The sequence below is a fragment of the Balaenoptera ricei genome, chromosome X (assembly GCF_028023285.1).
Source record: "Balaenoptera ricei isolate mBalRic1 chromosome X, mBalRic1.hap2, whole genome shotgun sequence".
Lineage (NCBI taxonomy): Eukaryota > Metazoa > Chordata > Mammalia > Artiodactyla > Balaenopteridae > Balaenoptera > Balaenoptera ricei.
Window position 1 is genome coordinate 92,682,115 of NC_082660.1, and position 26,531 is coordinate 92,708,645.

At 43.2% G+C, this 26,531-nt stretch overlaps 1 protein-coding gene across 5 annotated transcripts in view; it reads left to right on the top strand.

The window, feature by feature from the left end:
• Positions 1-24,218, top strand: part of GPRASP1 (G protein-coupled receptor associated sorting protein 1) — a 56,385-nt gene extending 32,167 nt beyond the window's left edge. For all 5 annotated transcript variants that reach the window (XM_059911951.1, XM_059911949.1, XM_059911952.1 and 2 more), the window contains 3 exons: positions 18,538-18,605; positions 18,959-19,034; positions 19,358-24,218. In XM_059911951.1, coding sequence (XP_059767934.1) covers positions 19,684-23,835 — 4,152 coding nt within the window. In that variant the 5' untranslated portion in view covers positions 18,538-18,605; positions 18,959-19,034; positions 19,358-19,683 and the 3' untranslated portion in view covers positions 23,836-24,218. The remainder of the gene's footprint in view (positions 1-18,537; positions 18,606-18,958; positions 19,035-19,357) is intronic.
• The last annotated feature ends 2,313 nt before the right edge of the window (positions 24,219-26,531 follow it).

The window sequence follows — 26,531 nt, forward strand, 5'->3', positions numbered from 1 at the left end:
CTGTACCTTTTTAAACATTACAAATAGCTTTTTCCAGGAATAGAGAGGCTAGTCAGGACTTAGGAAAAGAAGGGCTGTTGCTACTCCTCAAAGGATTCAATAGACATTAGGGAACATACTAGTTAGTAATCATACACTTGTAGACCGTATGCTGAGTTTTTCCACCTACTTTATTTTTATCTGCCACTGTTATCACAAAATAATACTTACGAGTTCACCTTTCCTCACAGAGCAGTAAACAAGCTTGAGATCTTTAAGCCTGAAAATAGGCCTTGGTGCTATTTCCTAAATTCTAAATAATCCCCTTAAACTCCAGCAACGTCTTATCAGCTGTTGTTTTACAGCCTTATGATTTAGAGCATACAGCAGTAGGGTTAGGGCAGAGTGGATAGGGACTTTGTGATGTGCTTAATATCAATATTCTCAACAATTCACCTAGGTAATTCCCTAAAGAAGAGTTCTAGTATATCTCTCTACTGCTTAAAATCAGAGACCACTTTTCTTAGTTTCCTATTGGTCCTGTGACAAATTACTACAAATATGGTTGCTTAAGACAACATGAATTTATTATTTTAGTGTTCTGGAGGTCAAAAGTCCAAAATTAGTCTCACTGGGATATATGAAGATATTGGCAAGGCTGATTCCTTCTGGAGGCTGTGAAGGGTGAATCCATTGCCTTGTCTTTTTTGAGCCTCTAGAGTCTGCCTACATTCCTTGGTTCATGGTCCTTTCCTTGCATCATTCCAAACTTTGATTCCATTGTCCCATCTCTTCCTTCTGTCTTTGACCTTTTTGCTTCCCTCTTTTAAGGATCCTGTACTTACATTTGCCCATCTTCATAATCCAGGATAATCTTCCCATTTCAAAATCCTTAACTTATTTACATTAGCATGTAAGGTAACATACTGACAAGTTCCAGGGATCAAGATATTGACATCTCTGGAGGGGAGGGGCATTATTCAGTCTACCATACAACTTACAGTAAAGGCAGTGGTCACAGAAACAGTAAAGCAAGTTCCAGATGGGTAGATACTGTGGTAAAACAGGCTATTCATATATTTTGAGTTTTTAGTATTATATGGACATATTTGACAGACATCCATCGAGTCATCACCCATGAGTTCACACAAGGGTGTATTATAATAAAGTGCAAACAAATGATGTCAAACTCCCCAGGTTTCCTTTCCAAAGTGGAGTTGTGGAATTTTACCATTCTGTACATTTCACCTCACAATGAACTAAACAACTTGGAAACCTGTTCTGTGGTGGACTTCCTGTACATATGATAAGGGTTCATTTTAACTTTCTCTTTATCATGATAACCCTCTGTTATGGGCTAAATTGTTCCCCTTTCCCCAAATTCATATGTTAAAATCCTAACCTCTTATACCTCAGAATGTGATTATATTTGGAGACAGGGCATTTAAAGAGGTGATCAAGTTAAAATGAGGCCATTAGACTGGTGTCCTTATAAGAAGTGGAAATTTGAACACACAGGGAGACATCAGACATGCATGTGCACAGAGGAAAGACCACATGAGGACACAGCAAGAAGGTGACCATCTGAAATCCAAGGGGAAAGGCCTCAGGAGAAACCAAACCTGCTGACACCTTGATCTTGGACCTCTAGCCTACATACCTGTGAGAAAATAAATTTCTGTTTAAGCCACCCAGTCTGTGATATTTTGTTATGGCAGCCCCAGCAAATTAATACATCCTCAAACTTTTATTTATTGGCTTGGCATCTTACATCAGTTTGGGAAAACAGAAGACCCATGTTTATGGTTAATATATAGAATTTTGTGGACATTTCTTTAAAATTCCAAATTTTATAAATCCTAGCAAACCAATAGCCCTTTTTCAGTATTATATCCAATTCCAGTGTGGTAGTGTGTATACATTAACTTTCTATCTGCTTTAGATGGCAGAATAAAAAAACACTGGGTGGGGTACTTTCACCATTACCAACAAAAAATATTATCTCCAACAAACTAATTAGTCTAAAGATTTTTAATGGGGTGCTTCTTAGTTTGGTCAGTGATAGAAGCACGTAAAAGTGTAATAACTCTCAGATTTAAAATCATAGTGTAAACTGATATGATTTATATAATCAACAGAAAAGACACCCCAGTGTTCTGGAGGCATTTATATATTCAACAGGTATTTATTAAGCAATCCATTATGTGCCAGGAACTGTTCCTAGGTCCTGGGAATATAGCATAGAAAAAAATAAAGTGTCATCCTCATAGAGCTTACATTTAGGGATGAAGGGAAACATAATAAAGTAAATATATAAAATATGTAATGTAATATTAAGTAGTGATAAATGCTATGGAGAAAAGTAGAACAGGGTATGAGGATAGAGGATACTGGAAGGGAGGATACTATTTTGGATGAGATAGAGAAGTTCTCTGTGAGTAAATACATGAAAGAACTGAGGGAATGGAGCATGAAGCTATCTGCGGAAGAAGTATTCTAGGCAGTGGGAACAACAAATGTAGAGCTCCTTGGGTAGAGATGTGATTAGCTTATTCAAGAAACAGCAAGGAGGCCAGTGTGGCTCAAATGTAAGCAAAGAGAGAGTGGTTGGAGAGAAGTGTAAAGTGGTAGCCAGGGGCCAGATCTTGTGAGATACTGTAGGCCATGGAAAGAAATTTAGGTATTATTCTAAGTGTTATGGGAAGCCATTAGAGGATTTTGACAAGGGGAGCAGTGTGATACAACTTATGTTTTTAAGGGATAATCCTGTCTGCTGTGTAAAGAATGGACCCTAGGGAAACAAGAATGGAAACAGGGAGACCAATTGGAAGCTAGGAAGTAATTGCAGTGGTCTAGGTCAGAGATGATAGTGGCTTGGACTAAGGTGTTAGCTGTGGAAATGGTATTAAGTGTCCAGCTTTGGCATATATTTTAGCGGTAAATCCAATGGATATTATGCATGGATTGAATGCAAAGTAAGAGAGAGGAATCAATGATGATTCTGATGCTGAGCAACTGAGTGAATAAAGCTGTCATTTACTGAGATGAATGAAGACTGGGAAGAGCAGGTTTTAGGGGGAAGGTCATGAGCTCAGGTTAGGACATGTTGAGTTTGAGATGCCTTTTATATGTATACATGGAGATGAAAAGTAGGCACTTGGATATATGTGTCTCGGAATGTTGAAAGAGTTCTAGATTAGAGATAGAAATTTGAGAGTCATCAAGGTACAGATGGTATTTAAAGCCATGAAACTGGATGAGATCACTAAGGAATATAGATAATGTAAGTAGCAAGGGAAGAAGTCCAAGGATTGAGCTCTGGGGCATTTCAATATTGAGATATAGGAGATGATAATGAACTAGTAAAAGCAAAATCGAAAAAAGAAAACTAAGAATGTGCAGTCAGGAGTAGCCAGTAAAGTAGGAGAAAAACCAGGAGAGTATGGTATCCTGAAAGCTAAGTCAAGATGTTTCAAGAAGGAAGTTTTCAACCCTGCCTAACACTGCTGATAGGTAAGGTGACAGAATATTCCTATTTTCCCAGGAAAGTCCCAGTTTATGTCTGTTGTACAGAAATAATTGTTAACAAAATCCTTTTTCACTCTCAGAAATGTTGCAATTTGAATGATAAATTGTATGGTCACTAGGATGGTAGGTCAAGATGAGGATTGAGAACTGATTATTGGATTTACCAACATGGACATCATCAGCAATTTTGACAAGAGCAATTTCAGTGGATCAGTGAAACTTCATTGGATGTTGGAGATGAAAGATTAGCAAGGTTTCAAGAGAAAAGGAGGAGACAGCATTGATATGGTAACTGAAGACCACAGTTGTAAGGAATTGTGTAGCAAAAGGAATCTGAGAAATGGGGTAATAGCTATTGAATGATATGGGGTAAAGAGAAAATTTTGTTTTTAAGATAGGAGATAGTACAGTATGTTTGAATATTGATGGGAATATTCCACGAGAGAGGGAAATTTTTAGGATAAAAGAGAGAAGAAAATTTTGGAACAATGACCTTGAGTAGGAGAGTTGGGATATCATCCAATGGACAAATGGACAGGCAAGCTTTAGATAGCAGCATGGACATTCATTCAGAGAACATCAGAAAAGGCAGAATTTATGGGCACAGATGCAAGTAGATATGGCAGTAGGAGTTTGTGGAAGTTCTCTTCAAACTCCTTTTATTTTTTCAATGAAATAAGAAGCAAGGTTATCATCTGAGACTGAGGAATAGGTAGGAGGTAATTGGGGTTTGAGGAGAGAAGAGAAGGTATGATGTCTTTTTTTTAAATATATATGACATAAGATTTGCCATTTTAATTAACTATATTAAATTTTTTTTTAATTTTTATTGGAGCATAGTTGATTTACAATGTTGTGTTAGTTTCAGATGTATACCAAAGTGAATCAGTTATACATATACATATATCCACTCTTTTTTTTTTAGATTATTTTCCCATATAGGCCATTACAGAGTATTGAGTAGAGTTCCCTTTGCTGTACAGCAGGTTCTTATTGGTTATTTATTTTATATATAGTAGTGTGTATATGTCAATCCCAATCTCCCAATTTATCCTTCCCCCTTATCCCCTGGAAACCATAAGTTTGTTTTCTACATTTGTGACTCTATTTCTGTTTTGTAAATAAGTTCATTTACACCCCCTTTTTTTAGATTTCACATATAAGTGATAGCATATGATATATGTCTTTGTGTCTGACTTCACTCAGTATGATAATCTCTAGGTCCATCCATGTTGCTGCAGATGGCATTATTTTGTTCTTTTTTATGGCTGAGTAATATTGCATTTTGTATATATGTACCCATTTTAACTATTTTAAGTGGATAATTAAGTGGCATCAGTTGCATTCATAGTGTTGTATATCCATCACCACTATTTCCAAAAACTTTAATCATTTGTTATGAGTTGAATTGTGTTCCCCCAAAAGATATGTTAGAGTCCTAACATCTACAAAAATCAACTCAAAATGTATTATAGTCTTAAACATGTGACCTGAAACTAAAACTGTTAGATAAAAGCATAGAGGATGACAAAACTAAACAACAACCTACTGAATGGGAGAAAATATTTGCAAATGATATGACCAATAAAGGGGTTAATATCCAAAGTATATAGATAGCTCATACAACTCAGTATCAAAAAGACAAACAACCCAATTAAAAAATGGGCAGAAGACCTGAATAGACATTTTTCCAAAGAAGTCATATAGATGGCCAACAGGCACTAATCAACATTGCTCATCATCATCAAAGATGCTCAATGTCTCTAATCATCAGAGAAATGCAAATCAAAACCACAATGAGATATCACCTCATACCTCATCAGAAAGACCACAAATAGCAAATGGTAGCAAAGAGTGGAGAAAAGGAAACCATAATACACTGTTGGTGAGAATATAAATTGGTGCAATCACTATGGAAAACAGTGTGGAGGTTTCTCAAAAAACTAAAAATAGAACTACCATAGACCCAGCAATTCCACTCTTGAGTATATATCCGGAAAAAACAAAAACTCTAATATGAAAGATACATGCACCCCAGTGTTCACCACAGCACTGTTTACAGTAGCCAAGACATGGAAGCAACCCAAGTGCCTATCAACAGATGAATGGATAACGAAGATGTTGTACAAATGGACTTACCTACGAAACAGAAACAGACGCACAGACATAGAGATCAGACTTGTGATTGCCAAGAGGGAGGCAGGGGTGGGGGAGGGATGGGTTGGGGGTTTGGGATTAGCAGATGCAAACTATTATATACAGAATGGATAAACAACAAGGTCCTACTGTAGAGCACAGGGAACTATATTCAATATCCTGTGATAAACCATAATGGAAAAGAATATAAAAAAGAATGTATATATATGTATAACTGGATAACTTTGCTGTACAGCAGAAATTAACACAACACTGTAAATCAACTATACTTCAATAAAATAAAATTTAAAAAAAGATGTGGTATATATATATACAATGGAATACTACTCAGCCATAAAAAAGAATGAAATTTTGCCTTTTGCAACAACATGATTGGACTTGGAGGGTATTATGCTTAGTGAAATAAGTCAGACAGAGAAAGGCAAATACTGTATGTTATTACTTATATGTGGAATCTAAAAAATAAAACAAACTAGTGAATATAACAAAAAAGAACCAGACTCACAGATATAGAGAACAAACTACTGGTTGCCAGTGGGGAGAGGGATGTGGGGAGGGACAAGATAGGGGTAAGAGATTAAGAGGTACCAACTACTATGTGTAAAATAAATAAGCTTCAAGGATATATTGTACAGCACAGGGAATATAGCCAATATTTTATTATAGCTATAAATGGAGTATAATCTTTAAAAATTGTGAAACACTGTGTTGTACACCTGAAACATATAGTATTGTAAATCAACTATACCTCAGTAAAAAAAAAAAAAAAAGAAAACAACATAGGTGAAAGTCTTGATGTTGGTCTTGGAAGTGATTTCTTGGATATAGCACCAAAGCCACTGACAACGAAAGCAAAAATAGACAAATGAGACCATATCAAACTAAAACGTTGTGCACAACAAAGGAAATAATCAACAGCATGAAAAGGAAGACTACAGAATGGGAGAACATATTTGCAAACCATATATCTAAGGGACTAATACCTAAAATATGTAACGAACTCCTACAACTTCATAGCCAAAAAAAGAAAAAACAGGCAAAGGACTTGAATAGACATTTCTCCAAAGAAGACATACAAATGGCAACCAGGTATATAAGAAGGTGCTCAACATCACTAATCATCAGGGAAATGCAAATCAAAACCAAAATGAGATATCCCCTCACACCTGTTAGGATGGCTATTATCAGAAAAACAAAAGATCACAAGTGTTAGCAAGGATTTGGAGAAATTGGAACCCTTAGACACTGCTCTAGGAATGTCAAATGGTGCAGCCACTATAGGGTAGAGTATGGAAGCCCCTCAAAAAAACAAAAATATCAGGGTGATGCTGGCCTCGTAGAATGAGTTGGAGAGTGTTCCTCCCTCTGCAATATTTTGGAAGAGTTTGAGAAGGATAGGTGTTAGCTCTTCTCTAAATGTTGGATAGAATTTGCCTGTGAAGCCATCTGGTCCTGGGCTTTTGTTTGTTGGAAGATTTTTAATCACAGTTTCAATTTCAGTGGTTGTGATTGGCCTGTTCATATTTTCTATTTCTTCCTGGTTCAGTCTGGGCAGGTTGTGCATTTCTAAGAATTTGTCCATTTCTTCCAGGGCAATATCACTGATAAACATAGATGCAAAAATCCTCAACAAAATACTAGCAAACAGAATCCAACAGCACATTAAAAGGATCATACACCATGATCAAGTGGGGTTTATTCCAGGAATGCAAGGATTCTTCAGTATACGCAAATCAATCAATGTGATACACCATATTAACAAATTGAAGGAGAAAACCCATATGATCATCTCAGTAGATGCAGAGAAAGCTTTTGACAAAATTCAACACCCATTTATGATAAAAGCCCTGCAGAAAGTAGGCATAGAGGGAACTTTCTGCAACATAATAAAGGCCATATATGACAAACCCACAGCCAACATCGTCCTCAATGGTGAAAAACTGAAACCATTTCCACTAAGATCAGGAACAAGACAAGGTTGCCCACTCTCACCACTATTATTCAACATAGTTTTGGAAGTTTTAGCCACAGCAATCAGACAAGAAAAAGAAATAAAAGGAATCCAAATCAGAAAAGAAGAAGTAAAGCTGCCACTGTTTGCAGATGACATGATACTATACATAGAGAATCCTAAAGATGCTACCAGAAAACTACTAGAGCTAATCAATGAATTTGGTAAAGTAGCAGGATACAAAATTAATGCACAGAAATCTCTTGCATTCCTATAGACTAATGATGAAAAATCTGAAAGTGAAATTAAGAAAACACTCCCATTTACCATTGCAACAAAAAGAATAAAATATCTAGGAATAAACCTACCTAAGGAGACAAAAGACCTGTATGCAGAAAATTTTAAGACACTGATGAAAGAAATTAAAGATGATACAAATAGATGGAGAGATATACCATGTTCTTGGATTGGAAGAATTAACATTGTGAAAATGACTATACTACCCAAAGCAATCTACAGATTCAATGCAATCCCTATCAAAGTACCACTGGCATTTTTCACAGAACTAGAACAAAAAATTTCACAATTTGTAGGGAAACACAAAAGACCCCGAATAGCCAAAGCAATCTTGAGAACGAAAAATGGAGCTGGAGGAATCAGGCTCCCTGACTTCAGACTATACTACAAAGCTACAGTAATCAAGACAGTATGGTACTGGCACAAAAACAGAAAAATAGGTCAGTGGAACAGGATAGAAAGCCCAGAGATAAACCCACGCACATATGGTTACCTTATCTTTGATAAAGGAGGCAAGCATATACAGTGGAGGAAAGACAGCCTCTTCAATAAGTGGTGCTGCAAAAACTGGACAGGTACATGTAAAAGTATGAAATTAGGACACTGCCTAACACCATACACAAAAATAAACTCAAAATGGAGTAAAGACCTAAATGTAAGGCCAGACACTATCAATCTCTTAGAGGAAAACATAGGCAGAACACTCTATGACATAAATCACAGCAAGATCCTTTTTGACCCAGCTCCTAGAGAAATGGAAATAAAAACAAAAATAAACAAATGGGACCTAATGAAACTTCAAAGCTTTTGCACAGCAAAGGAAACCATAAACAAGACCAAAAGACAACCCTCAGAATGGGAGAAAATATTTGCAAATGAAGCAACTGACAAAGGATTAATCTCCAACATTTACAAGCAGCTCATGCAGGTCAATAACAAAAAACAAACAACACAATCCAACAATGGGCAGAAGACCTAAATAGACATTTCTCCAAAGAAGATATACAGATTGCCAACAAACACATGAAAGAATGCTCAAAATCACTAATCATTAGAGAAATGCAAATCAAAACTACATTCAGGTATCACCTCACAACGGTCAGAATGGCCATCATCAGAAAATTTGCAAACAATAAATGCTGGAGAGGGTGTGGAGAAAAGGGAACACTCTTGCACTGTTGGTGGGAATGTAAATTGATACAGCCACTATGGAGAACAGTATGGAGGTTCCTTAAAATACTAGAAATAGAACTACCATACTACCCAGCAATCCCACTACTGGGCATATATCCTGAGAAAACCATAATTCAGAAAGAGTCATCTGGGGCTTCCCTGGTGGCACAGTGGTTGAGAATCTGCCTGCTAATGCAGCGGACACGGGTTCGAGCCCTGGTCTGGGAAGATCCCACATGCCGCGGAGCAACTAGGCCCGTGAGCCACAACTCCTGAGCCTGCGTGTGTGGAGCCTGTGCTCCGCAACAAGAGAGGCCGCGATAGTGAGAGGCCCGCGCACCGCGATGAAGAGTGGCCCCTGCTTGCCGCAACTAGAGAAAGCCCTTGCACAGAAACGAAGACCCAACGCAGCCAAAAAATAAATAAATTTAAAAAAAAAGAGTCATGTACCAAAATATTCATTGCAGCTCTATTTACAATAGCCAGGACATGGAAGCAACCTAAGTGTCCATCATCGGATGAATGGGTAAAGAAGATGTGGCACATATATACAATGGAGTATTACTCAGCCATGAAAAGAAACGAAATTGAGTTATTTGTAGTGAGGTGGATGGAGTTAGAGTCTGTCATACAGAGTGATGTAAGTCAGAAAGAGAAAAACAAATACAGTATGCTAACACATATATGGAATCTCAGGAAAAAAAAAAAAAGGTCATGAAGAACCTAGTGGTAAGATGGGAATAAAGACACAGACCTACTAGAGAATGGACTTGAGGATATGGGGAGGGGGAGGGGTAGGCTGTGACAAAGTGAGAGAGTGGCATGCACATATATACACTACCAAACGTAAAATAGATAGCTAGTGGGAAGCAGCCGCATAGCACAGGGAGATCAGCTCGGTGCTTTGTGACCACCTAGGGGGGTGGGATAGGGAGGGTGGGAGGGAGGGAGATGCAGGAGGGAGGAGATATGGGAACATATGTATATATATAACTGATTCACTCTGTTATAAAGCAGAAACTAACACACCATTGTAAAGCAGTTATACTCCAATAAAGATGTTTAAAAAAAAATAAAATAAAAGCACTTATTAAAAAACAAAAATAGAATTGCCATGTGATCCAGCAATTCCATTTCTGAGTGTAAATTCAAAATAATGGAAATTAGGATCTCAAAGGGATTTCTGCTCTCCCTTGTTCATTTGCAGCATTATTCACAACAGCCAAGATATGGAAAGAACCCAAATGTTCATTGATAAATGAATGGATAAAGAAAATGTGGTATATAAACAGAATTGAATATTATTCAGCCTTAAAAAAGAAGGAGGGCTTCCCTGGTGGCGCAGTGGTTGAGAATCTGCCTGCCAGTGCAGGGGACACGGGTTCGAGCCCTGGTCTGGGAAGATCCCACATGCCACGGAGCAACTGGGCCCGTGAGCCACAACTACTGAGCCTGCGCGTCTGGAGCCTGTGCTCCACAACAAGAGAGGCCCACGCACCGCAATGAAGAAGAGTGGCCCCCACTTGCCACAACTAGAGAAAGCCCTCGCACAGAAACAAAGACCCAACACAGCCATAAATAAATAAAAATAAATAAATTTTTAAAAAAAAGAAGGAAATCCTACCATTTGTGACAACATGAACCTGTAGAACATTATGCTAAGTGAAATAAGGCAGTCATAGAAGGACAAACACTACATGATTCCACATATACATGGTATTTAAAATAGTGAAACTCATAGTGAAGAGAGAATGGTGGTTACCAGGGATTGGGGGAGAGGAAATAGGGTGTTGTTGAATGGGTATGAAGTTTCAGTTATGCAAGATGAATAAGTTTTAGAGATCTGCTGTACAACATAGTGCCTATAGTTCACAATACTGTGTTGTGCACTTAAAATTTTGTTAAGAAGGTAGATCTCATGTGTTCTTACAACAACAACAAATGGGCACAAAGAAAATTAGAGGTGATAGATATGTCTATTATCTTGATGGTGATGATGGTTTCATGAGTGTATACTTATGTCCAAACTAACCAAATTGTATACATTAAATATATTGTTTTTAATATATCAATTATATCTCAATAAAGCTGTTTTAAAAAGACATCATCATACTGAACATCATCAAGGTTTTCTCCTATGTTATCTTCTAGGAGTTTTATAGTTTCGCATTTCATATTTAGGTCTATCATCCATTTTCTGTTGATTTTTGTGAAGGATGTAAGGTCTGTGTCTAGATTCAGTTTTCTGCATGCGGATGTTCATTTACTCCAGCACCATTTGTTGAAAAGACTGTCTTTGCTCCATTGTGTTGTCTTTGACCCTTTGTCAAAGATCAGTTGATTATGTTTATGTTGGTATATTTCTGGACTCTCTGTTCTGTTCTGATGATGTTCCATTGATCTGTTTGTCCATTCTTTCACCAATATCACATCATCTTGATTACTGTAACTTTATAGTAAGTCTTGAAGTCAAGTGATATCAGTCCTCTGACTCTGTTCTTCTCCTTCAATACTGAGTTGTCTATTCTGGGTCTTTTGCCTCTTCATATAAACTTTGGTATCTGTCAGTATTCACAAAATAACTTGCTATGCTTTGGTTTAGGAAGAGCTGGTTAGGAAGAACTAGTCTTGACAATATTGAGTCTTCCTATCCATGAACATGGACTATCTCTCCATTTATTTAATTCTTGTATGATTTCATTAATCAGAGTTTTGTAATTTTCCTCATATAGATCTTGTACATATTTGTTAGATTTATACCTATGTACTTCATTTTTGAGGGTGCTAATATAAAAGGTACTGTGTTATTAATTTCAAACTTCACTTGTTCGTTGCTGGTATATAGAAAAGCAATTGCCTTTTTTTATATTAACCTTATCCTCTAACCTTACTGGAGTTGCTTATTAGTTCCAATCTTTTTGGATATTCTTTTAGATTTTCTACATAGACAAACACATCATCTGCAAACAAAGGCAGTTTTATTTCTTCTTCCCAATCTGTATTCCTTTTATATCCTTTTCTGGTCTTAATGCATTAGCTAGGAATTCCAGTACAGTTTTGAAAAGGAGTGGTGAGAGGGGGCATCCTTGACTTTTCTTGATCTTAATGGTAAAGCTAGTTCCTAACCATTATGTATGGTGTTAGCTGTGGTGTTTCTGTATATGTTCTTTATCAAGTCAAGGAAGTTCTATTCTATTCCTAGTTTGCTGAGACAATTTTATTCTTTTGCATGTGGATATCTAGTTGTCCCAGCACAGCTTGTGAATGGATGGGATTTTCAACAAATGGTGATTGAATTCCAATCAATGAAATGTAAGTGTAAATGATGTAGGCATTTCTTTACCATGGATTTTAAGAAGCAGGTGGACTACCTCTACTCTTTTTTTCCCATTTTGCTGGCTAGACGCAGACTACGGTGATGCCCCATCGCATATTTTTTCTGTTTTGAAAAGTTACTTTAACATTCAATTAACTGCCAATATTCGCTGGCATTGTGGAAATTCAGGATTTCTTCTCCCTGCAAAGTTAATAACCATGAACTCACCTCACCAGCCCCTTTAGTTCTAGAAATCTGCAAGGGGTATTTCCCATGTCCTGAATTTTGATGGTTTTCACACCATTTTTCCATGTGTGGTTGCCACAGTAAGCTTTACTGTGAAGCACTTAAGTCCCTCCAATTGCTCCCTCTAATTTGTCCAACCACTACCCATACCCAGAGTCCTCATCATGTTAGAGTTGAGTACTACTCTAAATTTTAAAGCCATGTTGGAGAGGAGGACGTTTTCCTCTCTTTAGGTTATACTTTATAAGTGGGATCTGCACCCCAGAATATAATTTCTTTGCAAACTGTGCTTTTCAGGACAACTTATGAACCTGCCTTTGTTGTAACAGACATACAGTTGAAGGCCTATGTTAGAAGAGGCAAAAATAGGAGTCCTAATCCCAGTGCTGCCATTAGAATAGCTATACTCCCCTAATGAAAAGGCATTGTTCCTGGGCTGAGGTCATTGTGCCTGGCTCTGTTTTCCTTCAGCATAAATTCTCTTAAAGAAGAACCCACTCCAAATATAACCTGAAAATATTCTTGGGTCAGGCCTCCCCACAAGTTCTTTAGATGTGCTTTGTCTCAAGTAGTAGACACAGTTTAGATCTTTCCTAGAGGTTCTTCAGTCTCTACTGAAGGTAGACATCTATTTTTTTTTGCACATTTTTTTGATTAATTTTTTTTTTTTGGCTGTGTTGGGTCTTCGTTTCTGTGCGAGGGCTTTCTCTAGTTGCGGCAAGCGGGGGCCACTCTTCATCGCGGTGCATGGGCCTCTCACTATCGCGGCCTCTCTTGTTGCGGAGCACAGGCTCCAGACGCACAGGCTCAGTAGTTGTGGCTCACAGGCCCAGTTGCTCCGCGGCATGTGGGACCTTCCCAGACCAGGGCTTGAACCCGTGTCCCCTGCATTGGCAGGCAGATTCTCAACCACTGCGCCACCAGGGAAGCCCAGTAGACATCTATTGATCCAGTTTCATAGTTTACAAGAATGCAACCCAGCCTGGTTGGTCCCACCTGCAAGGGACTTGAGTTCCTGTGTAAAGCTCCTGAAACTCAGGAATATGAGAATGGATATATTCTAAGAATACATAGGGTTTGGATCAACCTTGAACAAAAGGGAGATCCCAGAGGGAAAGTTTGCCTGAGGCACATGAAGGACAGAAGAAAGGTAAATTAAGCTAAATGGGGAAAACTAGGTCCATGACCACAATGACTGAGAGAGACAAGAGTAGATCACTCAAGCTGCACAGGCGAGGGATATGCTAGTGTGAAAGTTCATGTGCATGTATGTGGGAGGTGGGGTGGGTATAGTGCAGCAGCACAGCTGCTTCTGTATCCCAGGCTTACTGGTGGGCGAATTATTTTGGGGGAAGAGAGAGACAGAGAGAACATGAAGCTGGGGCTCTGCTTTTATTAGGGTCCCAGTGTAGAGAGCCTAGGATTTGTCAGGATTTGTCTTTATTGGCTAATTTAAAGCACAAGAGCAGATAGTAGTCTCAGGAAGGAAAAGGCAGGATCTCTCAAGGACTCAGTTGTCTAGGTTAACCAAGGCTTTCTGAAAGAGGGAACTTAATGAGTGGGAGCGGCCTAGTTCCTTCTCAGGTCCTTTTGCTGGTAGCTATGTCTTACAGCCCATAATATGATTATTCAAGCTGGTTTTCTTTTGAAATGGATGCCTTGGCAAACAAAAGCTTAATGTCAGGCACTTAAACTGAAATCAAAAAGCATAATGCCCAGCACTTACACTACAGAAATTTATATTTCAGAGGCTAGTCAGGGTTACACAGGTGCTAGTGGAGACACTGGAGAGTGAAACTGTGGCTGTTGCAATCACACGAGAATCCATTTTAAAAGGAAGTAAATATAATATTACTTAACAGACAGACATAGACCAGCATCTTGTTTAAATCTTTTCTTTGCTCTCTGATTTTAAAGATGACACTTAATCTATCTGATAGATACACATAAAGAGCTAACACATAAAAAGTTTAAAATAGGACTTTGCTCAGTTCAATAAATGTTAACAGCAATAGTGTCTTCTGTAAATGAATTTAGAACAAATTGTCCAAAAGATATTTCAAAGTCTCACAGTAAAATCAGTCAGTTTTGGTAGATCCACTCCCCTGCCAGTAAATATTTTGGGATCAATATCCCAGCACCTGGAAATTACCAGAGAAGCTTGCATTGGTATGACCATAAACTTTTAGGATAGAAAGCTAAATAAAATAGAAAACACAAGTAAATGTAAACTCAAGAGAACAGAGATTTCTTTCCAGTGTTTTTTTTCCTACTGCATCTCCAGTGCCTAGGGCAAAGCAGATACTCATATATATTTGTTGAATGAATAAAAGGCACCAGACACTTTCAGAAGGGGAAGGAACAGTTCAGAGAGGCAAAGAGATTCATGCACACGCACAGATCCCAGAAGAGCTCAGACTCCCTTCTTCCACCCTGGCATTCACCCAAGAGAGTATACTTTGGAACAAAGAAAATCCACAGTTCAGCTGAGGCCATTGAAAGAGCACAGTGAAAGACTTTCCTCTGAAAACTGACATCTGTTGTCTCTAGATATAGTATAGAATCATCTCTAGATTTTTTCTCTATCACCTACATATTGTACAGTTATAATAAATATCTAATAACAAAAGCTGATATGAAAATCCATGGTAAGAATAAGGTTCCCTTTTCATCCTGGTAAGCATCCATGATATTCAGTAAATAGGGACTTTCTCCAAGACGAACCTCAAAGATGATTGCAAAATCTCTCTTCTTTAGAAAAGAGAGAAGGCGCTTAAGAGGGTGGTTATAGTGGTGAGAGATGAGCGCCCAAATTGATCCTCCCAGGGGCTGAAGCCCAATTCAAGAAAGTGAAGGGGAATGGACTTTATCAGGATGGTGAGTGAATTCGGTTCCCACTGCTGCTGTAACAAATTACCACAATCTTGCTGGCTTAAAAAAACAAAAACAATAAAATATTATCTTACAGTCCTGAAGGTTGGAAATAGGAAAAGGGTCTCTCTGGTCTGAAATAAAGGTGATAGGAGGACTTCATTCTTCCAAGGGGTTCTAGGAAGAATCTGTCTCCTTGCCTTTTCCAACTTCTGGGTCTGCCTGCAGTCCTTGGCCTCTGGCTTCCTTCCATCTTCAAAACTAGTGATATCCCGTCCACTTGTGGCGTCTTTCTCATGCAACTTCACTGTGACACTGACTCTTCTGCCTGCCTCTTCCACATTTAAAGTAGCCTTGCCATGGCATTGGCCAAGATACAGCAGTGTAATCTTACTTTACATTCAGCTGATTGGCAATCTTAATTCCATCTGCAACCTTAATTCTCCTTTGCCATGTAACATCACATATTTACAGGTTCTGGAGAACAGGACGTGAACATCTTTGGGGGACCTTTATTCAGCTTACCACAGCGAGCGTGCCATTTAGGTGGGTTTTAAAACGGGCAACAGTGCCAGCAGGTTTGTGCTCAACCACAGGTGTGCTTAACCAGGGTTGCTGTTTGCCCCATAGAGCACAGAAAGGAGGGGCTGGAGACTACAGGAAGGATACAGGAGTGCAGGAATCAGAGGATTCAAGGGTCAGCAGGTTTCTGTCTTGGGGAAGTGGGTGCCTGGTGGGGCCTTCTCCAAAGAATGGCTGGGGAAAGTAGACTGGTGTGTATGGCAAGTGTGTGAGATCCCAGTTGGTTCTAATCCCTGCCACATTCCCACCCTGCCAAAGATGATGAGCGCTTGGAGGCAACTGCAAGAGAAGACCTGACAGAACCCGGGGAGAGAAGCCAGGACCGGCCCTACCTGGTGCCTGACACGTGGCTATGGGATGAGAGACAGGGAGGACTGTCTGAGCCGGTGCGGGTCCTGAGAGAGAAAGGCCCTCTTTCCTGGGCAACTGCGGGGGCGGCGAAATGGCAAAGTGTGCTACCGTGCTACCACTGCGACTGAGAAAATGGCAGTGTGGCAGAGAGGATGACGACACTGGCGCAGACAGGTGGTTTGTTTCCTCAGGCCAGAGGCCTATCTAGGGCTGCCTTCCCTTTAGAAGAGGGGCAGTGGCTCGGCCTCCACGGGCGCCGCCTCCCACCTTCCTCCCGCCCGCGGCCCCAGAAGGTGGAAAGCAGACCCAGAAGGTGGAAAGCAGACCCAGGGAGGGCCGTCCTCACAGCTCCTCTGCCACTGGCGCCCAGGGAGGATGGCGGGCGCGATGGGGGAAGGTAGGGGGGCGGACTCCGAGCAGTCCTGTACACACACACACACACACACACACACACACACACACACCCTCCCCCCGGGACGATCTGTATCCATCCGCTGCTCCCTCCAGCGCGGCCCCTCCCTACCCTCCCAACCCCGGCCCCCACCGCCCGCCGGCCCCACACGCTGCGGTGCCAGAAGTGTACGGGGCGGGGAGGGTGGTCGCCCGACGGGGGGCGGTGGAGGGCCGGCGTGGCCCCGCCCCTGAGGCCGGGACTCCTCCCGGCCCCGCCCCTTTCTGGGTCGGAACTACGGTGGGCCTGGGAGGGGGCGTCGAGCCCATTCGTGCCGTATCCCTCCGCCCCCTTCCCGACACCCTCGCCGCGAGCTGTTGGTGCCGCAGCCTTCGCGGCCCCTGCCCGGTTTGGCGCAGCCGCGCGGGGGGCGGGACGCCTCTTTGCCGTTCTGCCCGCACGGCGAGCGGTGGGAATCCGAGTGAGGAGCTGCGACAGGAGGGGGAGGCCGACCATCGGGACCCTGCGCCTGCGAAGGCAAGTGGGGGTGTCTCGGGGGCGACGACCGGCTCACACCCTGCCCCGCGGACCCTGGCAGCCTGACGAGGGGGAGGCAACCGGGTCGGAGCGGGTCCCTGAGAGAGGTGCGCAGCGCCGGGGGACCCCTGGCGCTGAGGAGGCGGCGACCGGCGCGGACCGGGCCCGGGGCGCGAGGTCTTGGCCGCAGGGCTTCCCTCGGATCCTGGGGAGGCGAACGGCGCGGCCGCTCCCCGGCGGGCTTTCTGGACTCCCGCGCCCCGCCGTCGACGGTGCCTGTGCCAGGAGAGGGCTGTGGGGGAGGCTGCTGCGGGCGAAATGGCGGAGGGGAGCCGGGGTGGGGGCGTCGGGGAGGCCGCCGGGGGTGGCGGTCGGAGCCGGGTGCCGAGCGGGCGGGCGCGGGGGGCCGCCCGCCCGGTCCCTGATCCTGGAAAGGGGTTTGTCGGACCCCGCGTGCCGGGTGCTGTCCCTTCCCACAGGCGCCTCTTTGATGCCGGGGTGTCCTGTGTGCGCGGTAGGTCTGGCGATTTCAGGCCACGGCGTGCATCTGTAGAGGAGAGGCTTGAGAAAAACTAGGGACGGGAAAACGGCCTGTATTTCTGACGTTGTGTGGGGATGGGGGGTGAGGGTGGGCAGCAGCCATTGACTGGACACCCGAATCGGGATGGGGTGACTGCGACCAGAGCAGGTCAGGCATCCAGGAATACCTCCTAAAAGTCTCCTCTCTACCTTGTTTCTCCACACTTCCTGGCCTTCCTCCCTCACCTCCATCCAAAATTGGGGGTGGAAAAGATGGACTGGGAGGTGAGGGTGGGACAGAAGTCGTAAATACAAGTACCACCGCACAACCTGTTTTCTAGAATATGCGGGCGCCCTTCCCCCAATCTCTGTTGTATAGCACAAGGGATGTGAACACCAAGTAGTGAATCTTCAGAATTGGAGAAGAGACTAAGAGGAAGTGTGTGATGTGAAGATGAGTTATCCAGAAGCCTGATCCATAGGGCTTAAGTTAAAAGAAAATATTCCAACCAACGGGACTGTAAATGTTAAAAGATAGATAACTTGGGTACTCCTATGTTTGTTGTTTGTCTGTCCACCAAGCACTCAGCTGCTACCATTATTTCTTGACCATCTTACCTTTGATCTGTTTTTCCATAGGCCTGCTTTAAGGCTGGTCACTTCTGCAAGGAAAGAAAGGAGGAGGAGTCTGGTTCAAATCTCTGGAGGTTTGTGTGAAGAGGGGCGATGCAGGAGACAGCTGCACAGTATTATCATGGCAGGTTCTTTGATCCAAGTGGTTTCAGGGCCTCCTCCACCTCTCCTACTCTCTGTCAAATTTGCACATTGCCGCAGAACCCCTTGCCCATTTCCTGCAGGAGATATTAGGAATAGTGGGGTAAGTGTGGATTGAGTCATGAATGGGAGGAAAAGACCTAAGTGTAGGAACCAGGAGACAGAAAACATTAGACATATTAGACCCTTAAACAGAAAGAGAGATGTTTGTATCAGGGGTCAGGGTTCTTGCTTGTCTATCTAGCAGTCAGGCTCCATTCTCTGCTATATGTTTACTTGTACCCAGGATATGCAGGCTGCTGTAGAGTTTGACGCCACTGGAATCAAGGAAAGGAGCGAGAAATTGTGCCACATCAGTGCAGGTTGGTATGGGAATGGGTACAACTTTTGGGTGGGGTAGAGGAGACCAACATAGGTCCAAGAGTGATTAGGGTCTGGCCTGGGTGCTCCTCAGTCTCTTCCATTGCCCAGATACTTTTCCACCATCTTCATAACTTGTTTAATAACAGGCAAAGTAATATGGCAGCTTTGGGGATAAAAATTGTAGAAAAATGAAGGTGATAGAGAGACTTCTAATAGCCTAACTCTCCCATCAAGCATTCCAGGTCCAGTCTCTCTATGTGAGTCTTCATGGAGTGACACAGTTGGAATAGACTCAAAGCCCCATGTCATTCTCGCTTCCTAGATTGACTTCCAGTGGCAGCTCTGGTGGTGTTGGAATTGCTGCTGACCACCACCCTCAACAGGTCTACACCCACCCAAGAATCATCCATCCTCTCCCAGCTTGGTTGTGCTTTTTCTTCACTCTGACTGTAGTATTGGCTGAGGCTGGGATTGGGAAGGAGGCTGATTGACTGCTGGACTGGTGATTGACTCTAACTTTTGTTTCCAACTGTATCACCTGAATCATCGAAAGATTAGAGTGTGAAGATAGAAAACTGTGACAGATCTGTGGTAGAGGCTGAGACTGGGATAGTGGTATTTAATCAGGTCTCCTCTGTAACTTGTACTATGACTGGGGCTGAGATTGAGCCTGGCATCCAGGCCAAGCCTGAAAAGAAGCCTGGAGAAGAAGTTGGGGGTGGGGCTGAGAGAGAGAATGAAGTCCCAGTGGTGGTCAGACCCAAGGTTAGGACCCAGGCCCAGGTAATGCCTGGAGCAAGGCCCAAAACTGAGACCATGGCAGTAGTTGGGACACATCCTAAGAGTGAGGCCAAGGCAGTCACTGGGGCAAGGTCCATGGATGAAACCTATTCATGGGCCAAGACTGAGTTTCATGCTGAGGCACTACTGAAGACAGAGGGAGTGTCCCAAACCAATGCTGTATCCTGGTCACTGATCAGTACTGAGTCTGGGTCCATTGCTAAAACTAAGATCTGGTCTATGGATAGGGAACTGGTCAGTATGGATGCTGAGTCCTTTCCTGGCACCAAGGTCAAGTCCCAGTCAGGTATCCAGCCTTTGTTTGAGTCAGAGGAGGAGACGAATATGGGGTCCTGGTGCCATCCCAGGCCTACATCCAAAAAAGAGACTTCTCACAATTGTGATTTCAGATGGGTGGATAGATCCTCTCTGAGCTCCTGGTTCTGGAGTAGAGAAGAGGTCAGTACAAGGCTTCATCCTAGAGACAGGGTAAAGGCCAGTACTAGGTCCAGGCACATGGCCAAAGAAGAGGCCATGTCTAGGCCCAAAACCAGTCGGGAGCTTTATGTTGCATCCAGTTCTGGTTCTGAGGATGAATCTATTAAGACATCCTGGTTCTGGGCCAGAGAAAAGACCAGTGTCTGGTCTAGGCCCAGGGAAGAGACCAATAGTAGGTCCTGGTTTAGGTCTAAGAAAGAAGTCTCTGAATCTAATTCTGGGTCTGAATGTGAGGACAATGTAAAATCCTGGTTCTGGGCTGGAGAGGAGGCCAGGTACAAACCCAGAGCCAGGAAAGGGGCCGATGTCAGGGTCAGGCACAGGGCCAAGCGAGAAGCTTCCATTGATTTCATTTCTGGGTCTATGGATATAGTCAAAAAAGAGTCCTGGTTCTGGCCTGGAGAAGAGGCTAATAACTTGTCTAGGCCCAAGTCCAAGAAAGAGGTCAGGGCCAGAGCAATGGCAAAGGAAGAGGCCAAAATCAAGGCCAGAGCCAGGACAAAGCGAGAAGCCAGGTCAGAGGAAGAGTTCCTCACTGGGGCCTGGTTCTGGGCTGCAGAAGAGTCCAGCATAGTGGGTGGGGACACTGTCAAGTCCTGTTCTCAAGTGGAGGATGAGTCCATTGTTGGCAGTTGGTTCTGGACTGAAGAAGAGGCCAGTATGGGGACTGAGGCCAGTGGTAAATTCAGACCAAAGACTGAGCAGGAGCCTATTGGCAATTCTATGCTTGGAACTGGGGAAAAGACCAGTGTGGAAACTGAGGCTGATGCCACTTCCAAATCTGTGCCAGCAGATGATACAGAAAAGGTCACTGCCAGTTTCTGCTTCTGGGGTAATGAAGAAACCAACCCAGAGGCTAAAGAAGAGACCATTTTTGGGTCTTGGTTTTGGGTCAGTGATGAGGCCAGTGTGGAAGCTGGTATTGGGGCCAGCTGTGGGTCCAGGCCAAGGTCTGAGGAAGAAGAGGTCATTGGTCCCTGGTTCTGGGCTGGAGAAGAAATCAATACAGAACCTGAGTTTAGAGAAGAGGCCAGGCCAGGAGCTGAAGAAGAGACAATATTTGGGTCCTGGTTTTGGGCTGGAAACCAGGCCCAGATGGATTCTGGGGCTGAAGTCAATTGTGACACTATGCCAGAGACTGAAGAGGAGGAGCCCATTATTCGGTCATGGTTCTGGGCTGGAGTAGAAGCTTGTGGGAGGGCTGAAGTCAGCAACAAGTCTAGCCTGGAGGACAAGGAAAAGGGTATTATATCATCTTGGTTTGGGACCACTGAAGAGATCAGTATGAAGTATGCCACTGGTGCCCAATGTAAATTTATGACAACTGCTGAAGAGATCAATACTGAGTCTGACTTCTGGTCAGGAGAAGATCCCTGTATGTTTGCTGCCAATGGAGGCAGCTGGAAGTCTAGGCCAGAGGAGGAACAGGACACTGTTGATTCATGGTTCTGGTCCAGAAAATATACAAGGCCAGAGACCACTGTAGGGCCCTGGTTATGGGCTGTGGAAGAGGGCAGTATAGATGATAGGACTGAAGAAGAAGCCAAGGCACCAACCAAGGAGGAGACCATGATCACGTCCTGGTTCTGGAAAGGGGATAAAGCCATTATAGAGGCTACAGATAGAGAAGAATCCAGGCCAGATGCTGAAGAGGAAGACATTATTGGTTCTTGGTTCTGGGCTGGGGAGGAAGACAGGCTTGAAACAGAAGCAGAGGCTAGAGAAGAGGACAGGCTGGCAGCTGAAGAGGAACATTTTGTTGGGTCTTGGTTCTGGGCCAGGGAAGAGGCCATTAGGAACAAGACTAACATTTGCAGCAAATACAGTCCAGAAGCTGAAGAGGAGGAAGTCATTGTTGAGTCCTGGTTCTGGGCTGAAGAAGAAGCCAGTCTGGAGGCAGGGGATAGTTTTGAGTCCAAGCATGGCACTGAAAAGGAGGAAATCATTGTTGGGTCCTGGTTCTGGGCTGAAGAATATAATATAGACGTTGGACCCCAGGCAATAGAAGAGACCACATCAAGGTCTGGAGAGGAAACCACTTTTGGATCCTGGTTCTGGGATGCAAAAGAAATCAATGTAGAAGCAGAAACATGCTGTGCATATAAGCCAGAGGATGATGAAGAGATGATTGTTGAGTCCTGGTTGTGGTCTGGAGACAAGGCCATTAATGAGACTGAAACTGTGGCCACCTCTGAATCCAGGCCAGAAAATGAGGAAGGGGCAGTTGTTGGGTCCTGGTTTGGAGCTAAAAATGAGGCCAATAACAGGACTGGTAATGGAACCAACTATGAGTCAAGGACAGTAGCTGAGGAGGATGAAGCCATAGTGGGGTCCTGGTTCTGGGCAGGAGATGAGGCCCATTTTGAATCAAATCCTAGCCCTGTGTACAGGGCCATTTGCAGGTCCACATGTTCAGTTGAGCAGGAGCCTGATGCTTTACGCAGGCCGCAGAGCTGGGAGGAGGTTGCTGTTCAGTTCAAGCCTGGCCCATGGGGTAGGGTTGGCTTCCCATCCCCAAGCCCCTTTAGATTTTCAAAAGAAGCAGCATTTCTGTTCTCTGAAATGTTTGGAGGAAAGCCCAAGCACATGGAACTGAGCCTAGAAGGGGAAGAGCAGGAATCTTTGCTTCAGCCTGATAAGCCTGACCCTGAGTTCCCATTTCAGTATGATCCGTCCTACCGGTCAGTCAGGGAAATTCGAGAACATCTTAGGACCAGGGAGAGTGCAGAACCTGAGAGTTGGTTCTGCACCTGCATACAGTGTGAGCTTAAAATTGGTCCTGAAGAGTTTGAAGAACTCCTTCTATTAATGGACAAAATTCGAGATCCTTTTATTCATGAAATATCTAAAATTGCAATGGGTATGAGGAGTGCTTCTCAATTTACTCGTTATTTCATTCGCGATTCAGGTGTTGTCTCACTTATTGAAACCTTGCTCAATTATCCCTCCTCCCGAGTTAAGACAAGGTTTTTGGAAAATATGATTCACATGGCTCCACCTTATCCAAATCTAAACATGATTCAGACATACGTATGTCAAGTGTGTGAGGAAACTCTTGCTTATAGGTTGGATTCCCCTGAGCAGTTATCTGGAATAAAGATGGTTAGACACCTCACTACAACTACTGACTATCACACACTGGTTGCCAAGTATATATCTGGGTTTCTCTCCTTATTAGCCACGGGCAATACCAAAACAAGATTTCATGTTCTGAAAATGCTACTGAATTTGTCTGAAAATCCTGTCATGACAAAAGAACTACTCAGTGCTGAAGCAGTGTCAGAATTTATGGGCCTTTTTAACAGGAAAGAGACAAATGACAATATTCAGGTGGTTCTAGCAATGCTTGAGAATATTGGTAACAATATTAAAAAAGAGGCGTTGTGGTTCACTGATGATGATTTCAGTCTTGAGCCATTTATTTCTGCATTCCATGAAGTTGAGAAATTTGCTAAGGAACTGCAAGGCAAAACAGATGATCAGAATGACCCTGAGGCAGAACAAAAAAATGAGTATGATTAATCACTTGCCTCTGATTGTCCTTATGTTCCTGAGTTAGGGTCCTTGAATAATGCTTTAGTTTTCAAAGTTGGTTCTATGTTGTAATGTACACTTTAATGCTGATACTGACTTTGCCAAACTCTGTGTATGAGCTGGATCAAACTTCTGATGCCAAACGAATATTAAAACTGAAAGCACATTTGTTGATACTTGTTTGTGTCTAGATTGTGAATTTACCATTTAAGCTTATAGTGAACTGAGCTATCATAAGTAAGCAAAGTAAGTGTTATTGATGTCTATTTGAATCATGTTGTGTTTTCAATAAAGTTCTGTGTTAAAGTTGGCAGAAATCACCCTTCTCCGTGAACTTAAAATATACATGCAAAAAATAACATACGATAACACAGGGGTAATTAGCATATGAATAATAATGCTCCTTGAAAAAGCTATTCTCGTATCTTTAAATGAAAATGTTACCATGGGCTGCTACTCAGGGTATGCTTCAGAGAAGAAGGACCCAATTAATTTGGGCTCTGAAATGTAAGGAAGAGGTTGGATGTTGTGAAGAAAAGCTTGGAGTTGGAAAAAGTGTTCCTATGGGAGTGAGGTATCCAGTCTGCCTGGAGTGGCTGGGAGGAGTGTATTAAGGGATATAGAGGATAAGGTAAGTTTTTAAGAGCTGAGAAGTTGCATTTTGCAGTTCAAAGTATGGGTGTTTCTTTGATCTTGCTTAAAGGTTCAAAGAATAAGACCAGAAAGCACACAAATTTAACTGTCAGGAGTTCCATTTCTTCATGGTGGTGCCATGGAAAGTGTTAAGGTAATAGCATACAGGCCACTAAAATTGATGATATATAGGTTTTAAAATTGGCTAAGAAAAGCTCTGATACCTTCTATATTTGGTGAAATAGAAAAGACTGGTATCATACATGGAAAGATGATCCCTCCCCCCAAAAGATGTGTGAAATGGACTGAATTTATGCAAATGTATATTATTTGATTATGGAAAATCCTGCAACCATGTAAAACATGTCAAAGGAATAAAGAAGTGTGAGAGACTACAACTTCAGAAGCACTGGCTTGCTAAATAAAAATGCATAATTTAAAGGGAGTAAGCTGTAAACTTTCCAAAGTTTCTGAGTTTATGGTACACATTTTGCGGATTCACAAAAGTAATAACGTATCCTCAGACAGGAGCAAAAGTCAGGGATAAAGTTGGTTTGGGGTGGGGGTAGTCCAGGCTAAAGGAAAATATACAAAGTTTTATTCACTTTTCGTTTGTCTCAGGGTGCAAAGTGCTTTTTTCCTACCGGATTCTAGGCTGCAAGGTTTATGGAAGTAGGGCAAAGTGGCAGTTTTGCCTCCATTCACAAACCACAAGTGCTAACAGAGATCGTCCTGGTGGTGGAAATTGGAGATTGGATGTTTGTTTTGGCTATCAATATTTTCCAAGACAGATCCTGTGTGTGTTTTAATATGTCGCCCGAGTTTTGCACAGAATATTAAAAGTCAGTTGGTCTCCAAACTCCTCATGGGGTGTTCCTCGCCAGCCCTGTGCTCCTACAGAGCAAGGCCCAGGCTTAGGGCTGGAAGCTTTGGCTCCGAATCCAGCCTTCCTTTCAGCTCTCTATCTTCACCCCCATCGGGAGCTTCAGATTGTTCTAGCAAGCAGCTCACCCCCAGAGGCAGAGGACTGTGCCTTGCGTGCTGCAGGGCTGCGCAGACTTCCAGAGTGCGCGGTCACGTGGGACTAACTGTGGGTCACGTGACCGCACTCTCACTTGGACCGGCGTAGAGGTTTGTCGCGCTGGAAAGGGACGGGAAAGACTTGCACCTGACGCTTGACAGACGGCCGTGAGAGGAGTGGTAGGACGTGATGGTGGGTGCGTGGGTGGGTTTCTCTCCATGCTGCACTAGCCTGAAAGCTAATCCCTCAAGCGCCCAGAATTATGGCCTTTGTTGGCGGAGGACACAATCCCTCAGCCAATCGTGAGCGTCTTAGCCGGGGTCTGTTTTTGCCCGGGAGCTCAAGAGGCAGGAAGTCATCCTGCGGGAGGCATAAGTGGAGAGAAGCATCGGCCGCTGCTAGAGGAGGTGGGCTCGAGGCCATATATTGGCATCCGTGGGAGGTGGTGGTGGAGACTAGATCCGGGCAGAGGAAGTGTCTCGGAGCCTCGCGCTCCCTCCTGCCTTCTGAAAGCCCCTACCCCACCCCCGTCTCCCCGCCCAGCGCTGCGTGACTCTGTTTCTCTGTGTGGGTGGGAGAGGTGGACACGTGGAAGCAGTTGGCTTCAGGGGAGCCCAGAGAGAGGAAACGGTGAAGTGACAATTTGTGAACACCGGTGGCCCTGGATCAGGAAACGCAGGTGTGAGGATAGGAACTGTGAGCTACACTCCCTTCCTCCCACCTAGTTGGCACTCACTCTTCTGTCTGTCTGTCAGACAGCGGGGATGGCTGGGCTCAATATTGTGGGCAAGTTAGTGGCGGGGGTGGGGTGGGGGTAATGAGAGGGCAACAGGACTGACTTTTACTCTAAGGTTCCAGCTGCCTGGAGATGCAAGAGAGGAATGAACCTCAATCTGGGCAGCTCTAGGGAAGGGGAGAGACAACACACTCACAAGGAGGGAACCTAGATGCTTTGGGCCCTTCACATAGGATTTCTCATTGGGTTATAAGCAAGCTTCTCAACCCTCAAGAGGATCCCTGGATCTCAACC